Below are 22,812 nucleotides of genomic sequence, written 5' to 3'. Positions count from 1 at the left end.
AGTTCAAATGAGATCTCTGCATTCCCTTGTTTCATCAGCAAAATTTCATCAGTATAACGGAGAATGCCACTTCATCCCTGGGCAGGTGCCTCATGACTCTCTAACACTTGGGGGGTTTTAAACGAGGCCTTTGCATTTATTCCTCAGGTAAACTCTCTGCTATTTCAGTTATTTAAGTTAAAGAAAAGAACAGACCCTGATATCTTTTCTACATTAATAAAATCATTAATAATTTTTATCTAGTAATAGATCTTCCCAAAGGACTATCTTTACTGAATATTAATATATTTACTGTAAGGAAAATAAAAGAGCTAAGAACATAATGTAGGAAAATAGCTATAAGAAGGGGTTTGTGAAGGCCAGAGACAACATTGGAGCAGTGATCAACTCTGAAATGTTGGTCCTGTCAAGATTTTTAACATATGAAAGTGCCACGAATTCCTTTCTAATGAACCTTACATTGTTAAGACGTCACAATATTAAGCAACGTTATTTTTTCTGAAGCCCCTAAAATGTCTTCACTAAAAGAGAGTGTTACCATGTAAGAAACCCCATTACTAAGGCAAAGGCTATATGGCCTCTTGGCAATCAGTTCCAAATAATGGTAACAATTTACAATTGCTTTCAAACCAATTTTGATGCAAATTTTAGTGTTCTTGGGTGAAAAAAGAAAATCAAAGTGTAGAACAGTATGTACAAAGTGCTGCATTTTGTGTATAAAGAGTGAAAAAATAAATACGTGTCTTTATGACATCAGGAATTCTGAGCATTCTGTGCATGCCAAGCATGCACACAAACATACGTACACCTAAAATGGTGGCCATGTGCAGCTGAGGGCGGATCTGAGTGAATAGAGAGTGAGACTCATAGCTGTAGACATTGAAAATTTTTCTTTCATTTTGGAACTATGCAAATATATTACCTATTTACAAAATGAAGTTTTAAAAATATGCCTTCCTAAGAGCTTCTTGTACAGATTTTCATCTTTTCTTACATTTCTCAAATGAGATTATATTTTTCTACAAACTGGGCACCATTGATTCAGTTTTGAGAAAGAATGATATATGAAATTAAATGACATTTTCCTAGGTGTTTTATAAATTACAGTATTATTTTTGTAAAATTAATTTTATATTTATAATTTCTGCATTTATTTTTGTATCTTTGAGTCGTCTACCAATCCATATCAGAAGCCATTTCTGACCTGTTTTTGGTTCAGTTTGATCACAAAGCTAATGAGATCGAAGAGGAATACTTCCCCTGGATTGTAAATTACTGACTTAAAAACTGCTCATTTTAATCACTTAATGAAGGCTAGGACTTAAAGCATACTGATACAAATATGCCCATAATTCCATATTAACTTTTCCAGCCTGTGTAGCAAGCATGTTTCGGTGAGTATGACCATTAAGAAATACATCAAATATGACTGACTAAAAGGAAACAACACAAGTTTTTCAGTGTTTTTGAAAAAGAATATTGTTATACCTGTGTTTTATTATAAATAACCAGGTTCTGTCATATTTTATCTTCTTGCCAGCAAATGAAGGACATTGTTTCATAAAGCTTCTAAAATGTACATGAATATTTAATTAAATCATATTTCCTTGAGAAAATAAAATTCATTCGCATTTATAGCAGACAGTTGTGAGGAGCAGATAACTGTCATAAGACCAGGGTAGCCAGTACCGGTTGCTTGTGGAACAAACTCCTCAATTTTTAAAACTTTTTTTTAAAAAATAAACATACAATCATAAGTGTTCATTTCCTTTAAAAATTCTAAAGATGAAGAAAATTACTGTCTATATATTTAAGTCCTTGTATAAATTACAAAACTCAAGTTTATGTTACAGAGTCCCTTCCCCATAGGAAGCATAAAGCACTTTTGTGGTACCTTTCACCAGTAAATATTCGTATCACATTGAATTTGACAAACAAAAGAAAGGTCGATATTGCATCTTTAAGCCCCAAGAGAACATTCTTCTAAGCTGTCTCTCATGATGAATGAGCTTCAAAAGTCATTTGATTGCCACGATTTAACTCAATCTCAATCTCAAAGATATATAAAAGTAATATACCTATTGACTTCAGTAGAAATCTGAAATATCAGTGAACCGCAGACTCTTCTTGTTTGAGGTCAACAAACACCCTTTGGAAGACAACCAAGAGTAGTTTAAGACCAGGACAACAAAATAAAATTATAACAATAATAATTATAATAATAAAAATAACAATAATAAAATAAAAATAACAACCACCAACAATGAGGTAAACTCCCCTTTAAAAAGGCAATATGTGTTGCCTGGACTGTCAGGAGAGAGTTCGATTGTACCTGACACCCAAATGTTTTTCCAACCACAGTTCAGCCAGTTGCACGGTTGAGGCAAAAGTACTTGCCTTGGATCCTAAGCACATCTTATACTGCTTAGGGTCCAAGTTAGGGTCACAATGAACTGGATGGAAAATATGCACCACTCCTACTTCTTGACTTCTGAAGGGCCTTAAGCCAGATTGAATAACTTTATTGTAGAGATCTACATCTTCCAGTCCCCAGCCTTGTATTGAGGTATCAAATCCACCTGCACCCAGAAGATCACTTTTATAAATACAGGTAATTCCATATCCATAGTCTCTCCAAAATCCAGTCTTCTTTGAGAAGACAAAGTCATTATCAGTGGGAGGACTTCCCCCATTGGTTACCTTTGGGTCATACTGGCTAAAGATGATGGGATAGTACACCTGTTGTCCCTGAATTGTATTGTCTCTACATCGTTGGAGAAAGTCTCCTCTGAAGATCAAGTCAACATCACAAAATAGCAGCAAAGTATCATTGTCAAACTGGGAAGATCCCATTTCAAGACCAAGACCTCTGGAAAACTCTCCCTTCATAGGGATCAGGGTCATTTCTGCTTTAGGGTACTTGTTTTGATATTCTTGTATCAGCTCAATATGCTTGCTGGAATCTTGGCCAGAATCCCTACTGAAAAGGATGATGACCAGCTTTACATTCTGCTTTGGGATAAGACAAGTGTTTTCAAAGTTCTCCATGAATCTCAAGAAAATGTCATACCTTCCAATGAGAGGGACAAGAACATGTATTTTCTTTTCATTGGGCCCTCCCATTTCTTTGGCACCTTGAAAAGAAGATAATATCTTTAAAGAATTAGATATAAAGGAGAATGACTGAGTGTCACTGTTAATACTCTCTACAAGACTGTCGACATCTAGCTCTTCAGTTTCTCTGAAGAAAGGCTTGCTGAACAACTGCTGAAGATAGGCGTGACGTCTTACTGGCACAGTCAGTTTCCTCCCCTTGTGTCTTTTGTATAAGAGGAGTAAATCCAAGATGTACTCCACCCCATGCAGGGGATCAACCCTGCGGTAGCCATACTGAATTTCCTTGAAGTCAATAAGCCGTCCTCTACTCTTGGCATTCTCATTGATCATCTCCATCACCTGTAGGACGGTGTCATCCAGCGCTGTTCTCAGGATGCTGCTGATGCTCTGTCGGGGAGGCTGGTTCTCAGATGCTGAGTAGAGGAGCTTCCCTGTCAGGAACTCCCATTCTATCACTTCATCTCTCTCCCGAGGCTGGAAGTGATTGAAAGAAGGCATCACTCCCAGCTGCTTGTCCTCTTTGCTCACTTCGCTGTTACTGAGCTTGCTCATCAGAGCGCTCTCCCGGTGGAGCTGGATGGTGCGGTAGCGAAGTTCAGAAATTTTGCGGCTAAGCATGTAATTATGAAGCCTGTATTGGTAGGCAGGCCTTTTGTTTGGATGAAGTGTTATGGCTGCATGGATTTTGCTGTTGTGAAGGTCTTGGATATAACCCTTCCGATTGTGTTCATAATTTTCATGGAACAGCTGCTGCATCTGAAAAGGAGAAGGAAATCAAGATGTTAGAATAAGTTTAAAATATCAAAGAAAACAAGAATCGACTACATCCATAACCCCATAATGAATCATTGTGAGGGTGAGACAGGTGGGTAGAGCATGGATTTTCCAAAACAGGGGCTCACTCTGAGGAGTAAACCAATGCCCTGTTTCTTGGAATGGTAATATCAGCCCTAGAGGAGACCTACATTTTACTTAGCATCCTGATATACCATCTTTACAGAGTAAGTTCTTGGTAAGGTAATGTGGAACAGAAACTATATTGATCTACACTGCCTATTTAAAGGATCATACTCAAAATGCCTGACATCCTTATAAGCCAGAAAATCTCTCTGCTAATCTAGAAAAAGCTCAGGCAGGAACAAAAATGAGATCACACTTCAAACTGCCAGCTGTCTCCTCTGCCAGTCAATAAAGAAACCTCCATCACACCCATTCAAGATAAGTACCAATGGAGGAGGAGAGGCGGTGAAGGAAAAGGAGGGGGAGGAGAGCCAGCAGCGGCAGCAGCATGAGATATCTGCAAATACATTCTTTAAAAGGAGGAAAGGAATATTGCAAACTTAAGAATACATATCCAAAACCATAGACAAAATAAAAAAATTAAGGACAATACACTCCTCCCTCCCCTCTCAAAAAGAACTCAAGGAATAGATAAATGAGCTAAGTAAGATAAATAAAATCAGTGATACTCACATTATAAGAAGCATAAAAAGAGATTTGTGAAAAACATAGAAAGAAGGGATTTGAGAAAATGTAGCAAAATAACAGAAGTTTAAAATATAGGTTAAAAGTATGGGCATATGTGTCTATATGCATACACACATATAAATGTATATATTTGATATATATTTAAAAGTTTGTATCAAAGTTTGGATCTATATACATACAATAAATAAAGTTTTGTTAAAATTTGGGTATATAATACATCTGGATATATAGTAAAGGAATACAATATATACATAAGATATGTCTGAGGGACATATTTCCCTTAAAATAAAGGAAGGTGTATATCTATGTGTTATTAGGCCAAGCGAAAAAAAAAAAGCAAAATAAACAAACAAAACCCAATTTGGCTGTAAAGTCAGAAAAGAATGAATCTTGCCACAACATTCTCTATAGCAACATTCGATGATGAAAACAATAGAGCACAGCCCAGGAAGACCCCAAGGAAGCAAATTAATGATTCATATTATACTCAGCCAACCTAGAGCTCAAGTTTTATTGTGAAAAATAAACAGCTCCTAACATGTACGAATGTGTGGCATATCTGTGGTGATAAATTCTCTGACACTCCTCCAATCTAGAGGTGGGGGCTATGTCCCTTTCTTTTGTTACGACTTTAATAAACTACAGTAGGGGCTTCCCTGGTGGCGCAGTGGTTGAGAGTCCGTCTGCCGATACAGGGGACACGGGTTTGTGCTCCGGTCCGGGAAGATCCCATGTGCCGCGGAGCAGCTGGGCCCGTGAGCCATGGCCGCTGAGCCTGCGCGTCCGGAGCCTGTGCTCCGCAACGGGAGAGGCCACAACAGTGAGAGGTCCGCGTACCGCAAAATAAAAAAAAAAAAAAAAAAAAAAAAAAAAAAATACAGTAGAAGTGACACTCTGCCACTTTTCAGACTGGCAGCTGCCACTTGCCTTGTTGAACTCTCACTCTACAGAAGCCACTAAGTAAAAAGTCTGAGTTCGTTAGTTAGATTCCTTGTTGCTGGCCAGAACCTCCAGTAAAATGTGGTAGAGCAGATACGTTCTTGTTTCAGTCTCAACATCAGGAAAGAAGATGTCAACATGGCTCCTTAACACATTAAGGAAGTTCATTTCTATTTCTAGTTTGCTAAGATTTTTACCATGAGTGAATTTTAAAGCTGATCAAATATTTTTTTCTGCATCCATTGAGAAGATTATGGGATGCTTTTTTTTCTGTTAACATGGTGAATTGCACTGATTCATTTTCTAATATTAAACAACCTTTGTATTCCTTGAATAAACCCAACATGATCTTGATATTCATCTTCTTTATATATCGCTGGAATATATTTGCAAATATTTTGTTTAGGATTTACTGTGAGAATCCAATTCTCCCCAATTTGATACCCCCAAATTGATATATAGATTCAAGGCAATTCCAATACAAACCCCACCATTTTAAAAAAGAATATGTTGCTGCTGATATTAACAAGTTGATTCTAAAATTTATGTAGAAATGAAGTCAAGGATATTCGAGATAATCTTAAAAAAAGATACACTACAGATCAAAAGTTACAGAAATTTAGAAGTATGATATTGGTATAAGGATAAACAAATAGAAGAAAGGACCAAAATAGTCCATAAGGAAACCTACACATGACATATGATTTGTGACTTATGACAAATATGATAGTGGAGAGTGGAGGAAAGGCGGTCTTTTCAGTAATATATATTCATATGGAAAAATGTAAAAGCTGACCCCTACATCCCACAATAAAAAAATCCATCCCAGATGCACTGGTGATATAAAAATGAAAGGTTAAATTTTTTTCCTAAAAGTTAACACTAGAAAATATCTGCTTGTGTTTTGGTTAGGTGAATTTTCTTAAATAGGACACAAGGTACTTATCATAAAAATAGATTGGTAAACTGGACTACATTAAAATTAAGAACTCTATTTCTCATAAACGCCATTAAGAGATTATAAAAGGTCAACTACAGAGTGGGAGAATATAGTTTTAATAGATCTTACCAAAAAGGACTAGTACCCAGAATATATAATGAACTTGTAAAAATTAATAGGGAAGGACAAACCCAGTTTAAAAATGGAAAAAGAATCTTGAATGGGCACTTCACAAAAGAGAATATGTAAAAGCCTGATAAACATACACGAAAACCTTCTCTAGTTCATTCATCATCAGGGTAATGCAATTTAAAGTCACAATGTGATTTTAATCTACGAAAATGGTTAATGACTGATAATGCATTGTGAAAGTAGCAGATCTGGAACTCTCATATACAGCTGGTGAGAATGTAACTTGGTTCAACCACTGTGGAAACTTGTATTGACTAAAATGACCATATACGTTCCCTGTGACTCAGTAATTCTACTCTTAGCTGCATGCCCAATACACATACATACATACATATATCTAAAAATACATACATGTATATATACATACATTTTCACAGCAACATTATTCATAATACCCCCCAAACTGAAAGCAACCCTAATGTACACCGAGAGTAGAATAGATAAATAAACATAATGGAAAACCATACGTCAATTAAAATAAATGAAATACTACTACTCACAACAACATGAACAAATCTCACAAATCACAAACAAGTGAAAGAAACCATACACAAAAGAATACATTTTGTATAATTCTATTCATATGAAATTCAGGTAAAGCTAACGTATGCTGTTAGCTGTAAGAACAGTGAGCAAAAATCAAGAAAGTGGGCAGGGAGCTCTGGAGGGCTGGTAATATTCTATTTGTTGACCTAGGTTGTGGTTACACATATACATTTAATTTGTGAACATTCACTGAACTGTTACTTAAGATATGTTTGTTATACTACAATTAATAAATGACCTTTTAAAATATGCATATACATGCATGTGGAGTTAGGCAGGTTTTTCTGATATGTATGTATATAAATGTGTGTAGATATGTGAGGGGAGAGAGAGAGTATGAGTATCAGAGAAGTTTTCATGGAGAAGATGACCTAAAAGGTGTAAGACCAATACCATGGCAGATTCTTTATCTCCAGTATTTCACCCGGCTCTTATTGTATACTCAGAGAGATTTTTCAAATCAACATCATCTGACCTTGAAGAATATAACCCTAGATATTTTGAGATGGATTTTGGACTTGATTCAAAACACAGTAGTTCAGTTACATCCAGTATTTTTTTTCCCTAAATACACAAGCCAATTTTTATTTGAAACTTTGATGTTAAATTAAATCCATATAAGTGGGTTGTTATATCTCCAGTTTTGTATTATTTTTTTAAAAATTTTATTGGCGTATGGTTACTTTACAATGTTGTGTTAGCCTCCACTGCACAACAAAATGAATCAGCCATGTATTATTTTTTTTTACCTGAATTTGCTTCAATATTTTACTTTATGTAATTTTTCCATGGATTTTTTTTGGTATGCAACAAGATTAAAAAAAATCTAATGGCATATAGAATACTAATTATACCACCTCTAAAAAGTACTGGCTCTCTGAAACTATTCTTTCTTGAGGCCTGCTTTGTTTTACTAAGAAAAGGGAACATGCTAAATTAAATAGGAAACATTGCTCAGAGGCAGACTGTTAAATTGTAGATTTACCTAGCTCCTTTAGTGATACTGAAGTGATTAATATTGCACAACTTGATAAAGGTGACATTTGTTATAGAAGAAAAAATATCTCAGTATTAAAATGTTTAACTAACTTGCACCACTCACATCATTACAACCCAAGTTGCCTATATAGTGCTTATTTTTCTAGTGTATTCCTTTGCAGAAATATTACAAGCAGACAAAGTCAGGGAGGGGGGCAATCCTTAAAAATAGCACATTCACACATACTCTAGGTAGTGAGGTAATGATTAGAACATCGTGAATTTATGTCTTATTTTCCATTAAGAAGCATAGAGGATATCCGTATTTTCTCTCTGTATGTAGGGAGGACCAAACTATGCAGAATGGACAGAAGAATGAAATTAGCCAGATCTGAACTTGAGTAGTGGCTCCACCATTTCTTTTTTGAATTTTGAATTTTATTTAGTTTTTTAAACAGCAGGTTCTTATTAGTTATCTATTTTATACATATTAGTGTATATATGTCAATCCCAATCTCCCAATTCATCAGACCACCATAACTCCGCACCACCACTTTCCCCCCCTTGGTGTCCATACGTTTGTTCTGTACATCTGTGTCTCAATTTCTACCCTGCAAACTGGTTCATCTGTACCAGTTTTCTAGGTTCCACATATATGCGTTAATATACGAAATTTGTTTTTCTCTTTCTGACTTACTTCCTTCTGTATGACAGTCTCTAGATCCATCCACATCTCTGCAAATGACCGAACTTCATTCCTTTTTACGCCTGAGTAATATTCCATTGTATATATGTACCATATCGTCTTCATCCATTCATCTGCCGATGAGCATTTAGGTTGCTTCCATGACCTGGCTATTGTAAATAGTGCAGCAGTGAACATTGGGGTGCATGTGTCATTTTGAATTATGGTTTTCTCTGGGTATATGCCCAGGAGTGCGACTGCTGGGTCATATGGTAGTTCTATTTTTAGATTTTTGAGGAACCTCCATACTGTTCTCCATAGTGGCTGTATCAATTTACATTCCCACCAACAGTGCAAGAAGGTTTCCTTTTCTCCACACCCTCTCCAGCATTTGTTGTTTGTAGATCTTCTGATGATGCCCATTCTAACTGGTGCGAGGTGATAACTCATAGTTTTGATTTGCATTTCTCTAATGATTAGTGAGGTTAAGCATCCTTTCATGTGTTTGTTGGCAGTCTGTATATCTTCTTTGGAAAAATGTCTATTTAGGTCTCCTGCCTATTTTTGGTTGGGTTTGTTTTTTTAATATTGAGCTGCATGGACTGTTTATATATTTTGGAGATTAATCCTTTGTCCATTGATTCGTTTGCAAATATTTTCTCCCATTCTGAGGGTTGTCTTTTCGTCTTGTTTGTAGCTTCCTTTGCTTTGCAAAAGCTTTTAAGTTTCATTAGGTCCCATGTGTTTATTTTTGTTTTTATTTCCATTACTCTAGGAGGTGGGTCAAAAAGGATCTTGCTGTGATTTATGTGATTTATTCTTACGTTTTATAGTGTCCGGGTTTACATTTAGGTCTCTAGTCCATTTTGAGTTTATTTTTGTGTATGGTGTTAGGGAGTGTTCTAATTTCATTCTTTTACATGTAGCTGTCCAGTTTTCCCAGCACCACTTATTGAAGAGGCTGTCTTTTCTCCATTGTATATCTTTGCCTCCTTTGTCATAGATCAGTTGACCATAGCTGCATGGGTTTAATCTCTGGGCTTACTATCCTGTTCCATTGGTCTACATTTCTGTTTTTGTGCCAGTACCATATTGCCTTGACTACTGTACCTTTGTAGTATAGTCTGAAGTCAGGGAGCCTGATTCCTCCTGCTCCGTGTTTTCCCCTCAAGACTGCTTTGGCTATTCTGCGTCTTCTGTGTCTCCATACAAATTTTAAGATTTTTTGTTTTAGTTCTGTAAATATGCCACTGGTAATTTGATAGGGATTGTGTTGCATCTGTAGATTGTTTTGGGTAGTGTGGTCATTTTCACAGTATTGATTCTTCCAATCCAAGAATATGGTATATCTCTCCATCTGTTTGTGTCATCTTTGATTTCTTTCATCAGTGTCTTATAGTTTTCTGAGTACAGGTCTTTTACCTCCTTAGGTAGGTTTATTCCTAGGTATTTTATTCTTTTTGTTGCAATGGTGAATGGGATTGTTTCTTTATTTCTCTTTCTGATCTTCCCTTGTTAGTGTATAGGAATGCAAGAGATTTTTGTGAATTAATTTTGTATCCTGCAACTTTACCAAATTCATTGACTAGCTCTAGTAGTTTTCTGGTGGCATCTTTAGGATTCTCTATGTATAGTATCACGTCATCTGCAAACAGTGACAGTTTTAATTCTTCTTTTCCAATTTGTATTCCTTTTATTTCTTTTTATTCTCTAATTGCTGGGGCTAGGACTTCCAAAACTATGTTGAATAATAGTGGCAAGAGTGGCCATCCTTGTCTTGTTCCTGATCTTAGAGGAAATGCTTTCAGTTTTTCACCATTGAGAATGATGTTTGCTGTGTGTTTGTTGTATATGGCCTTTATTACGTTAAGGTAAGTTCCCTCTATGCCCACTTTCTGGAGAGCTTTTATCACAAATGGGTGTTGAATTTTGTCAAAAGCTTGTTCTGCATCTATTGAGATGATCATATGGTTTTTCTTCTTCAATTTATTAATATGGTGTATCACATTGACTGATTTGTGTATATTGAAGAATCCTTGCATCCCTGGGATAAACCCCACTTGATCATGGGGTATGATCCTTTTAATGTGTTGTTGGATTCTGTTTGCTAGTATTTTGTTGAGGATTTTTGCATCTATGTTCATCAGTGATATTGGTCTGTAGTTTTCTTTTATTGTAGTATCTCTGTCTGGTTTTGGTATCAGGGTGATGGTGGCCTCATAGAATGAGTTCGGGAGTGTTCCTTCCTCTGCAATTTTTTGGAAGAGTTTGAGAAGGACGGGTGTTAGCTCTTCTCTAAATGTTTGATAGAATTCACCTATGAAGCCATCTGGTCCTGGATTTTTGTTTGTTGGAAGATTTTTAATCACAGTTTCAATTTCATAACTTGTGATTGGTCTGTTCATATTTTCTATTTCTTACTGGTTCAGTCTTGGAAGGTTATACCTTTCTAAGAATTTGTCCATTTCTTCCAGGTTGTCCATTTTATTGGCATAGAGTTGCCTGTAGTAGTCTCTTAGGATGCTTTATGTTTCTGCGGTGTCTGTTGTAACTTCTCCTTTTTCATCTCTAATTTTATTGATTTGAGTCCTCTCCCTCTTTTTCTTGATGAGTCTGGCTAAAGGTTTATCAATTTTGTTTATCTTCTCAAAGAACCAGCTTTTAGTTTTATTGATCTTTGCTATTGTTTTCTTTGTTTCTCTTTCATTTATTTCTGCTCTGATCTTTCTGATTTCTTTCCTTCTACTAACTGTGGGTTTTATTTGTTCTTCTTTCTCTAGTTCCTTTAGCTGTAAGGGTAGATTGTTTACTTGAGATGTTTGTTGTTTCTTGAGGTAGGCATGTATTGCTATAAACTTCTCTCTTAGAACTGCTTTTGCTTCATCCCATAGGTTTTGGATTGTTGTGTTTTTGTTGTAAATTGTCTCTAGGTATTTTTTGATATCCTCTTTGATTTCTTCAGTGATCTCTTGGTTATTTAGTAATGTATTATTTAGTCTCCATGTTTTTGTGTTTTTTACGTTTTTTTCCCTGTAATTGGTTTCTAATCTCATAGCATTGTGGTCGGAAAAGATGCTTGATATGATTTCAATTTTCTTAAATTTACCGAAGCTTGATTTGTGACCCAAAATGTGATCCATCCTGGAGAATGTTCCGTGTGCACTTGAGAAGAAAGTGTAATCTGCTGTTTTTGGATTGAACGTCCTATAAATATCAATTAAATCTATCTGTTCTATTGTGTCATTTAAAGCCTGTGCTTCCTTATTCATCTTCTGTGTGGATGATCTGTCCATTGGTGTAAGTGAGTTATTAAAGTCCCCCACTATTATTGTGTTACTGTCGATTTCCTCTTTTACAGTTGTTAGCAATTGCCTTATGTATTGAGGTGCTCATATGTTGGGTGCATATATATTTATAACTGTTATATCTTCTTCTTGGTTTGATCCCTTAATCATTATGTAGTGTCCTTGGCTCCACCATTTCTAAGCCATTTCCTAGCCAATCTGTGTAAATCTCAGTCTCCTAATCTATAAAAGGGAAAATGCCAACCACCTCAATGTATATTAAAATGTTGCTCAATAGAACTATATATATATATATATATATATATATATATATATATATATACACATACACATACAGTGCTTAACATCATGTCTGGTATATAGAAAACAGTGAAAAAAAGGGTTTGCCAGCCTCCTCCTGAGATTGCTCTTTTTAGCTAGGAGTTTTCAGAGGATGAGAGCAGCACCCTCTAGGCTTGCTTCATCTTTGCTCACTTCTGGAAATGCTTGGGAACAGTTATAATTTGGCCACATACACTCACTGCTTCAATGTACCTACCATGCCATTAGGTACCTTCTCCTAACAAAAGTCCTCAATATTTTACTACCAGAAAGATAAATTATTGTGGGGGTTTCAGGAAACCAAGGTTCAAGAGTGTTAAGTGATTTAACCAAGGGTCGACTGACAGTAATGAGGTTATGACTAAAACTAGCATAAGCAGTCAGTTTTTCTACTTATCACACTAAATTTTTAATGTAGCAAAAGTGCTTTAAGAAAAACTATAAAATACACATTTTAAATTATATTAGCTTGTTTGAAATAATTCAGGGCTTCATTTCCTTTACAGAATTTTCAATTGATTTCATGGTACCTCCAGAGCCTTATACTGAAAGGAAAAATCATTTCACACTAACAAAATCACAATGGCAAGTGACATCAATATGTCCTGACTGACCCCAGTGTTTTAAGTGTACCACCCAAAATCTCACCCTCTGAGAAGGATATTATCTGAGAAGTTATAGAAAAATTATTATAAAAATCAGAGACTGGAAGAATAAATGCCAAGATACAGCTGTATGTTATTATTAATCTACTACATTAAATTTCCATTTCTTTTAGATTTATTAATTATAACATAGCATATGGGAAAACTGGACAGCTACATGTAAAAGAATGAAATTAGAACACTCCCTAACACCATACACAAAAATAAACTCAAAATGGGTTAAAGACCTAAATGTAAGGCCAGGCACTATAAAACTCTTAGAGGAAAATATAGGCAGAACACTCTATGATATAAATCACAGCAAGACGCTTTTTGACCCATGTCCCAGAGAAATGGAAATAAAAACAAAAATAAATGGGACCTAGTGAAACTTAAAAGCTTTTGCACAGCAAAGGAAACCAAAAACAGCATGAAAAGAAAACCCTCAGAATGGAAGAAGATATTTGCAAATGAAGCAACTGACAAAGGATTAATTTCCAAAATACACAAGCAGCTCATGCAGCTCAATGTCAAAAAGACAAACAACCCAATCCAAAAATGGGCAGAAGACCTAAATAGTCATTTCTCCAAAGAAGATATACAGATTGCCAACAAACACGTGAAAGGATGCTCAACATCACTAATCATTAGAGAAATGCAAATCAAAACTACAATGAGGTATCACCTCACACCAGTCAGAATGGCCATCATTAAAAAATCTACAAACAATAAATGCTGGAGAGGGTGTGGAGAAAAGGGAACCATCTTGCACTGTTGGTGGGAATGTAAATTGATACAGCCACTATGGAGAACAGTATGGAGATTCCTTAAAAATCTAAAAATAGAACTATCATATGACCCAGCAATCTCACTACTGGACATATACCCTGAGAAAACCATAATTTAAAAAGACTCATGTACCACAATGTTCATTGCAGCTCTATTTACAATAGCCAGGACATGGAAGCAACCTAAGTGTCCACTGACAGATGAATAGATAAAGAAGATGTGGCACATATATACAATGGAATATTACTCAGCCATAAAAAGAAATGAAATTGCATTTTTTGTAGTGTAGTGGATGGACCTACAGACTCTCCTACAGTGTGAAGTTAGTAAGAAAGAGGAAAACAAATACTGTATGCTAACACATATATATGGAATCTAAAAAAAAAAAAAGGTTCTGAAGAACCTAGGGGCAGGACAGGAATAAAGACACAGATGTAGAGAATGGACTTAAGGACACGGGGAGGGGGAGGGGTAAGCTGGGACGAAGTGAGAGAGTGGCATGGACATATATACACTACCAAATGTAAAACAGATAGCTAGTAGGAAGCAGCCACATAGCACAGGGAGATCAGCTTGGTGCTTTGTGACCACCTAGAGGGGTGGGATAGGGAGGGTGGGAGAGAGACACAAGAGGGAAGAGATATGGGGATATATGTATATGTATAGCTGATTCACTTTGTTATACAGCAGAAACTAACACACCATTGTAAAACAATTATACTCCAATAAAGGTGTTAAAAAAATAATGATAACATAGCATAGATAATTTCCTGAATGATCATAGTTATGTAAATAAAGGAGTTCATTTCAACAATTAAAACGTTGAAAGAAATACTAAGAAGTTGACAGCAAACAGGGACAAGGTAACTTCTGGAGCATTGCAAAGCTCGTAAAGTAGCAAAAGGCCAAGCTCTGTCAGTGGCAAAAGAGCTCTGTCAGTGGCAAAAGGGTTCAAGGACAGTTGACCTAAGAACTAACCAAGAAAAATATACTGCCTGACAGTGCAGGCCATAAAACTTATTCTATATATACGGCTGTGGGTGCAGAAACTGAGGTGACCTGTGCTGGCAGAACAAGCCCCTCCTGGAAGTATTTTGTTTCAGAGAAGTAGAAGAAAAGTAGAAGAGACAGAGGTACAGAAAGTAAAGAATTAAACAGTTAAACCATGTCTTCATGAAGCAGCTTTAACCTGAGGCAGCAGAGAACCCAATGCCTTTTCTCTGGGGAAGTCAGAAAGCTTAGAATGGTAACAAACATCTCAGCCAAAATATATCTATGGTGAAGGACTTGTCCAGGGAAGAGTGTTGATAATTTTTCCAGAGATAAGTATGTTTTCTAAAAAAGGGATATAGTACAGCACTAACACGAAGTTTCTGTAAGAAAAAAAGACTAGATGAAAATCAGCCCCACACCCCCCCAGAAAAGAAGCCATGAAACAGGAAAACATTAAACGACTGTTCTAAAAAACATAAGAAGCATTTTCCTCTCTCTTGGGAAACAACAAAGTAGAAACATAAGATCTCAGGAATGTGATGGTACAGATGAAATGGGAGTTCACAAAACTAAGAAATAAAGAATACAAAATAAACTATCATAGACGTGAAAACAAAATCATAAGGAAAATAAAGAATAAACAGTGGAAGGCTCAGTTAGGATGGAAGAGATAGAAATTAAGAAAGCTAAAATAAAGAGTTATGATGGTTTAGAGAGAAACAATTCAGGACTCAGAAAAGTTGTTACTTGTTTTTACTACTATTATTATTAGTGTAAGTATTGAATAAATGAGTAAACGAGAATGGCCTTGATTAAGTTTTCCCTAGAAAATAATTCAAATAGGCTCAGTACAGCCATCATTTAACTTCAGATCATCATCTAAAAACTAAAAGACTGAATTGTCTTCATAAGGTCTCTGCTGAAATGAAGGGGAAATAAGAGACCATGTAATTATTGGAAAGCTTTGTGTTCTTTATTAAGAAAATAATTACATTAATTTTTCTTTATGAAGAGAAAATGTCCTTAATTTATTTATATAAAGAAGCTATTTCAATTTATTGCAATGTCTTTTGTTCCTATTATGTCACTTCATTTTTCCTAAAAAGGATTTTCTATTCAATAACTTATAAAATTCTCTTTGAGTCTCTTCCTATATATAAGATTAAGAAAGACTTGGGAAAAGAAGGTATTCTTGTTCGAGGAAGTACAAACTCTATGAAGGTGAACAAGGAAATAATAAATCATTAAAGAGGTGTAAAATATAATGGTGACTACGTACCTAAGGGTTGTGTAATTTGCCTTGCAAATATTTAAACTCATTTTACTATGATTTAGTTATACAGTTCTACATAACTAAATGGAGAGTCTTGCTGCCCTTAATGCAAACGCCTAATGATCTGTCTTTTATAAGACCAGTAAATATAAACATTCTGAGCAAAATAGTAAACTTTTAAATTAACACTATTATTTCCCTTCAATTATTACCTTCAAATATTAACAGTGAAGTTCTTAAACTATGTCCTACTTCTCTGGTAATAATGACACAATGAAAACAGTACCTAATTCTAAATATTAAGGAGAAGAAAGGTTTGGGAAAACTAAATATTCATATATCATTCTATAATTATAGACAGAACGAGAAAATGTTAAAGGGTATATAGTTTGAGTAAGTTTTGAAATTTGAAAGCAAAGATCTAGTTTAAGTATAAGATATACCCTTCTTCATGTTTGTCACATAAAATTAACAGCATTAAATATTTTGCTACTAAGATTTATAAAAATAATAGCACCTTGGAAATAGCCACATGTAATCTACAAACTCTACTTTAAAAATTCATTGTACACAAGTAATAAAATTGCATGAAATTACACGTGTGTATGCACACAAAAATAAACATAAGAAAAACTGGGGAAATTTAAATAAGATCAGTGGAATATATTAATGTCAATATACTGGTTGGGAAACTTCACTGCAGTTTTGCAAGATTTTGCCATTGGGGGAAACTGCTTAACGGATCCATGGGATTTCTTTGCATAATTTTTTAACAGCTGTATGTGAATCAATAATTATCTCAAAATAAAAGGTTTAATTAAAAAATTATATACAAAAATTGTCTCTTTTTTTTTTTTTTTAAGAAATCATCCCCAAAGCCTACTTAAAAGAAGGTGTTAAAACTTTTAGTCCAAAGGCTACAGATGTGATTTTGCCTTTCTTTAACTGGTAAACTCAGTGTTTTGAATGAATCTGAAAAATGTTAAGTGAGCAGTGCATTTTCCAGTTATTTTCAGTCCCATAAGGTTTCTTTATGTTTGTTTTATGAATTTAAGTTGCCTGAGGGCATCTGTGTTCTTGGCTATCCCTTAAAAAAAAAAATTGTGAAATGTCTTTTCCTTTTGAAATCCTGTCACATGCCACAACATAGATGAACCTTGAGGACATTATACTAAGTGAAATAAGCGAGTCACAAAAAGACAAATACTGTATGATTCCACTTATATGAGATATCTAAAGTAGTCAAACTCATAGAAACAGAAAATAGAATGGTAGTTTCCAGAGGCTGGGGGAGGGGGAAACGAATTGTTTAGTGGGTATAGAGTTTCAGTTTTGCAAGATGAAAAAGTTCTAGAGATTTGTTGCACAACAATGTGAATATAGTTGACATCACTGAACTGTACCCTTAGAAATGATTAAGATGGTTAAAAAAAATCTTTCTTTCCCTTTTATTCCACATGAACCTCACCTTTCCTAAAGGGGAACAAATCACAGTATGGCCAATTAGTATGCTTTGTTATAAATGGCTTACTCCAGATTAGTTTCATTCATGGGCATGAGCAAAAAAAATCATTCTCTTTGGCTACAGGCTCACATTTTGCACATTATAATTCCTCAGAAAGAAAAGCAAGTCAAGGGCAGACAACGGCAGAGAAGCAATAAAAGAAAGACCGAGCGCTGTTGAGGGCACTGAACACAGCATTGAGCTGCGCCTAAGGACAGATCACCCTCAGACTTCCTAGTTTCCTAGGACAGTAGTTTCTTCTCTCATTCAAGTAGTTTAGTTGTGATTTTGTCACTTGCAACCAAAGGAATCCTGCCCAAAACAATCTGGTAAATGGATACGTTTTAATTTCAGCTCTGTATGATTTGCCTCTGTTTAATTAGCTAGTTTAATCTTGGTTGAGATCCAAACTACAATCTCATATGGGTAATCTGTACCATTGAAACTGGTATTTTTCTTCCTGTTACATTTAATTTTGTTAGCTATTGTAGTTTAAAAAAAAAAAAAACAACCTGTCAGACAACACAAAATAGCTTCCAGACACTGTTACATGTGATGAAGTTTTCTCAGCAGTATATATTCTCTACAGTTTAAAAATACTTTCAGAGGAGACCACAGTGTTCCCTGCCACCATCCAGAGGTTGTCAATGGAATATCGTGGTGCAAAATAGACCACTTTGTCATTGATTACTGTACCAGTTTGGTAGCAAGTGATTGTTCTTTGGTTTGGGGAGATGGCAGGGAAATCCCATATAAGAACTATTGACAGGCAGGAAGGGAATATGCCAAGTGGAGTCTGTCACTTCAGATCAAAGCTACAAGAAAAATATCACAAAAGATTTATAGATACAGGCGAAATTCCTGATGCATGGAACAAAAATCACAAAACAGGATGTGCTTGATGACTTGAAAAAAAATTAATACTCAATGACTACAAAAGAGCCCCAGTATCTGAACAAAGGAGGCGCATGACCTGAACAATCCTAAAACACCACCCACTCAAAATGAAAACCTGCCTTATATGGACTTTTTCAAATAAAACATCTAAAACTAAATCAATGAATAAATAGCAAGAGTTGAAGATTTCCTGAAAAAGAACTTCATTTTTCTTTGCCTCAATTCCTTCTCAAAAACAGATAACTAAAATATATGAGTACATGATAAAATCAAATAAAATCCATTTAAAATTAAAAAATAAAATAAAAATACTTTCAGACAACATAGAAAATCATCATGTGATATAGATTTCCCAGCAGAGTATATTCTGGACACATGCTATCTTAGGCAAACATCAAAGAGATTTAAAATCAGAAAAAAAATCACTAAGATTTTTCATCAGATTTCAGTTTATAATGATATTATGGCATATAATCAATTGTTACTTTAAATAAACCCATACACCTTTATTTTTTTTAAAGGTGTTTTTGATGTGGACCATTTTGAAAGTCTTTATTGAATTTGTCACAATATTGCTTCTGTTTTATGTTTTGGTTTTTTGTCTGAGAGGCACGTGCGATCTTAGTTCCCTGACCAGGGATTGAACCTGCACTCACCGCATTGGAAGGCGAAGTCTTAACCACTGGACCACCAGTCAAGTCCCCCATATACCTTAATTAAAATTACCCTGTTAGAAATAAAGTAATTGATTAAAAAAATAGAAAACTAATGATAATTGACTTGATTGCATATCAGTTTGCCAGATTTAGCCTGACATACCTACATTCAGGCAGTGATCACGTAGATGCTTCCTGATACATAGTTAAGATAACAGCAGATGATTGTTGAAACCTATACAATTCACTTCCCCTGTACATATTTTAAAATCTTTGGTAAATAGTCAAGTAAATTTTTTGCATTCAATATTTCATTAAACCTTTTATTCTACTCACAATTTATTACAGCAAATAGGCAAAGAAGAATTTGAAGAAATTTTCAAGTTGCCACTTTGTAAACCTGCACACATCCTTTTTTCATGTAATATCAATATAATTTAACAATGTCCTTCACTGGTGATTTAATTATCACACTATAACTTATATTAGACAATGGGAAAGAGAGAGGTTATCACATCCAAACTAGGTTTTCAAGACCTTTCAAAAACAAAATGTAAAGGTAGTAGTTGCCGTACAATTTTGAAAGACACTGACACAATTAATGAATGTATCTTTTCCATTGGAGGAAATGTATAGACTATACGATGGAATTGATCATGCATAAAATTACACCTCGCTTTCCAAATAAAAAAAAGAAAATAATCTGCTTTCTAGTTCATGGGTTTTATTCCAGTTAGGAAAGCTTTCAAAGCCCAAGATGATTCCTCTTTAACTATAAAGGTGCTAAAGCTACAGTTAAAGATTTTCTCTGTTGCTGTTGCTGCTGATTTGTTATTTCCATTATCCCCAAATTCAAGCAACCAATCATTTAACCTCACGAAAGACTGATCATAAGCTTATTAGTTTGAATGAACATCATATTATCCACTAAGGTAGAAGGTATAAGAATGGAGGAGACATGATATTTTGTTAAAAGAATGAAATGTATTTCTGTAATTTTGAATTTGGGCTACATGACCATTTTTAGTGATCATCATTAATGTTCCTCTAGTGACCTTCAGGGTAATTTGGAGTGCCATTTGCAAGAAGCTAAAATTTGATGACCTCCCAACACATAGAAGGAGGGCCATCATGAAGTCAGTGTTCAGTGTTAACTGGTTTATGTGTAGTTTCTTATGTCAGTAGATTTGTGTTTAAATATACTCTGAAATAAAAATAAGACATTATATTCTCAAGACTTAGGAGTGAAAATTTCATATTCATTATGTAGAAAATTGACTTTGGCTGTCAGTACATTACAGAGTACAGTCTTATTGGATAAGTTGGGGAGGAGAACATAGTGCAGTGTCATCTGCATAGCAGATGCTCAGGAAAGCTAGAGGAATCCAATTAATATAAACTTTGAAAACATGAGGAAGATAACAGATCTATGACAGTATGACAATTTCAGTAACTTTCCCTGACCAAACCTGTCCTGATCTAGTCCTCTCCAGCCTTTTGACTGCCTCTCTTAATTGCAGAATGAATGACTCATTCACTCATTTAAAAATATCGAGTTTCTAAAATGTATCAGTTGCTATGGTACAGCAACAAAACAAACATGGTCCCTGCCCTCATGGAGTTAACTAGTTAATAGGGGAGACAAGCACTAAGTATATAAATTTATGAACAGCTGTATAATTTTGACAAGTGCTCACTGCATTAATTATGCCATTTGGTACCCACTGCTTTACTTGACTGTATACCTTTCTAGGTAACCTGCTCCCAGAGGGTAGCCTGGGAACAGTACTTAATAAAATATTTATGATTAATTTTTAATAAATTCACATATTCACCCCCAAACTAGTTGTTAACCAAAACAGGGATCAAAACATTTACTGTAAGAACTTTGATTCTCTAATGACAAATTATCAGCATTCTGCGTTATTTCCCAGGCTTCTGAATGTTTCTCTCTTTTTTTTTAGTGTATTTTTTTAAGCCTTAATTCAATTTGTTACAATATTGCTTTTGTTTTATGTTTTTTTTTTTTTTGGCTGCGAGGCATGTGGATCTTAGTTCCCTGACCAGGGATCGAACCCACACCCCCAGCATTGGAAGGCAAAGTCTTAACCACTGGACCGCCAGGGAAGTCCCTGAATATTTAAGTTAGAAAGTGAAATGTAACAGAAGTCTTCACATATCTGGGTTGTACAAGAATTGGCACACATCTTAAAGCTTTTATATCGCACTTAAGTAGTCACTCGCAAGCCAGTGCTATAGGACCATGACTGATGGTAGTCATACATCTTTTTACTATTTTCGTAATTGATGTCATCACCCAAGCAGAAAGAAAGGTCAAGGACACTATCTTCATTCCTGCTTTGTGCCACTGGAATGTGAAATGATCGTAGGAGTCCAAACTGATTCTTAATCAGGCTGACCTCTGTCACATTAATAATTTCTGCATAAATAAATGAAGTGCTGCTGAGAGACCACAGTAAACAATAATGAAAGCAAAGCTGGAAGAAGGCCTTTGACACCTGCAGAGAGACAAGACTGTCTTCCATTCAAGAAGCAGGACAAAACTAAGGCTTAGGTAGGAAGTGTTAAAGTGGGTGGAGTTAGGACTGGCTTCGGAGGATATTTCAGTTATTTAAAGGAAGGAAAAAAGAAATATGCTCCTCTTCTGCACGTGCCTCTGTCATTCTTTCAGCTTGTGCTCATGCATGTCTCTTTTGGGCCCAGACCCCGGCCCTGGAGTCACAGCCCCGGTTTTGAGCTCTGCTCTTCCATTCCCAGTCTGACCCTGGACAAGTTACAACTTCTGGGAAAAGAAGAGCTCTTGGACTGTTGTGCACATTATATAAAACATGCTTAAAACAGTGTCTGGCATCAATGGGTGTCTCTATTATTATTATTTGGTAAACTTCAGATAGTGAAATTTCTGGCACTCTAAAGCAGATTGCAAAGACTTCCCTGCTATATGCTAACATCTAATTTAGTAAGTTACTTGTGAGCAGCCTTTAGTTATCCATAAAATGTAAAGATTTTAAGATTGGATATCCTTTACCTGTAAGAAAAGACTTGGACTTTTCGCTCAGTTCCCAGATCATCAGGTAGTTCATCAATGGGTGACCAAAATGGCCTTGGCATTCCCTTCAGCTTGACTAAATTGTGGACAGGTTTCCTCCCGACTTAAGGTCCCTTACCTCTCTTCTCTTGGAACATTTACTTTAGAAAACTTGTAATTGTAAATGCCTCCTCTGATCCTTTGAGATGTAAATCTTCTTCCAGCCTCTTGCCGGTTTTGTAACCCAGGACTCTTTCTCAAGGAGCTGGGAACCATCCCTTTGAAATGTAATCATCCAGAAAGACAGATCCTGTCTCCCCTGTCTTTGGGGGAGGGTGGGAGGCTTACTTTCATAAGCACTGATCAGCAAACACAGATGGCCTGATAACACTGACCAACGTCCCTGCTAAAGTCCTCCAGTACTTTTTCATTACCTCACCTCAGCACTTAAAAACTCTCCTGGCCTTGTGTTTCAGAGGTAGTTGAATTCAATCTC

General features: G+C 35.6%; 1 protein-coding gene across 1 annotated transcript in view; it reads right to left on the bottom strand.

Moving 5' to 3' along the window:
* Positions 1-1,453: 1,453 nt before the first annotated feature.
* CHSY3 (chondroitin sulfate synthase 3) overlaps positions 1,454-22,812 on the bottom strand; it is a 278,411-nt gene continuing 257,052 nt past the window's right edge. Inside the window, exon 3 of the mRNA XM_019924356.3 lies at positions 1,454-3,873. Coding sequence (XP_019779915.2) covers positions 2,311-3,873 — 1,563 coding nt within the window. The 3' untranslated portion in view covers positions 1,454-2,310. The remainder of the gene's footprint in view (positions 3,874-22,812) is intronic.

Source organism: Tursiops truncatus, chromosome 3, assembly GCF_011762595.2.
Source record: "Tursiops truncatus isolate mTurTru1 chromosome 3, mTurTru1.mat.Y, whole genome shotgun sequence".
Classification (NCBI taxonomy): Eukaryota; Metazoa; Chordata; class Mammalia; order Artiodactyla; family Delphinidae; genus Tursiops; species Tursiops truncatus.
This window is presented reverse-complemented; position numbering and strand designations above follow the sequence as displayed.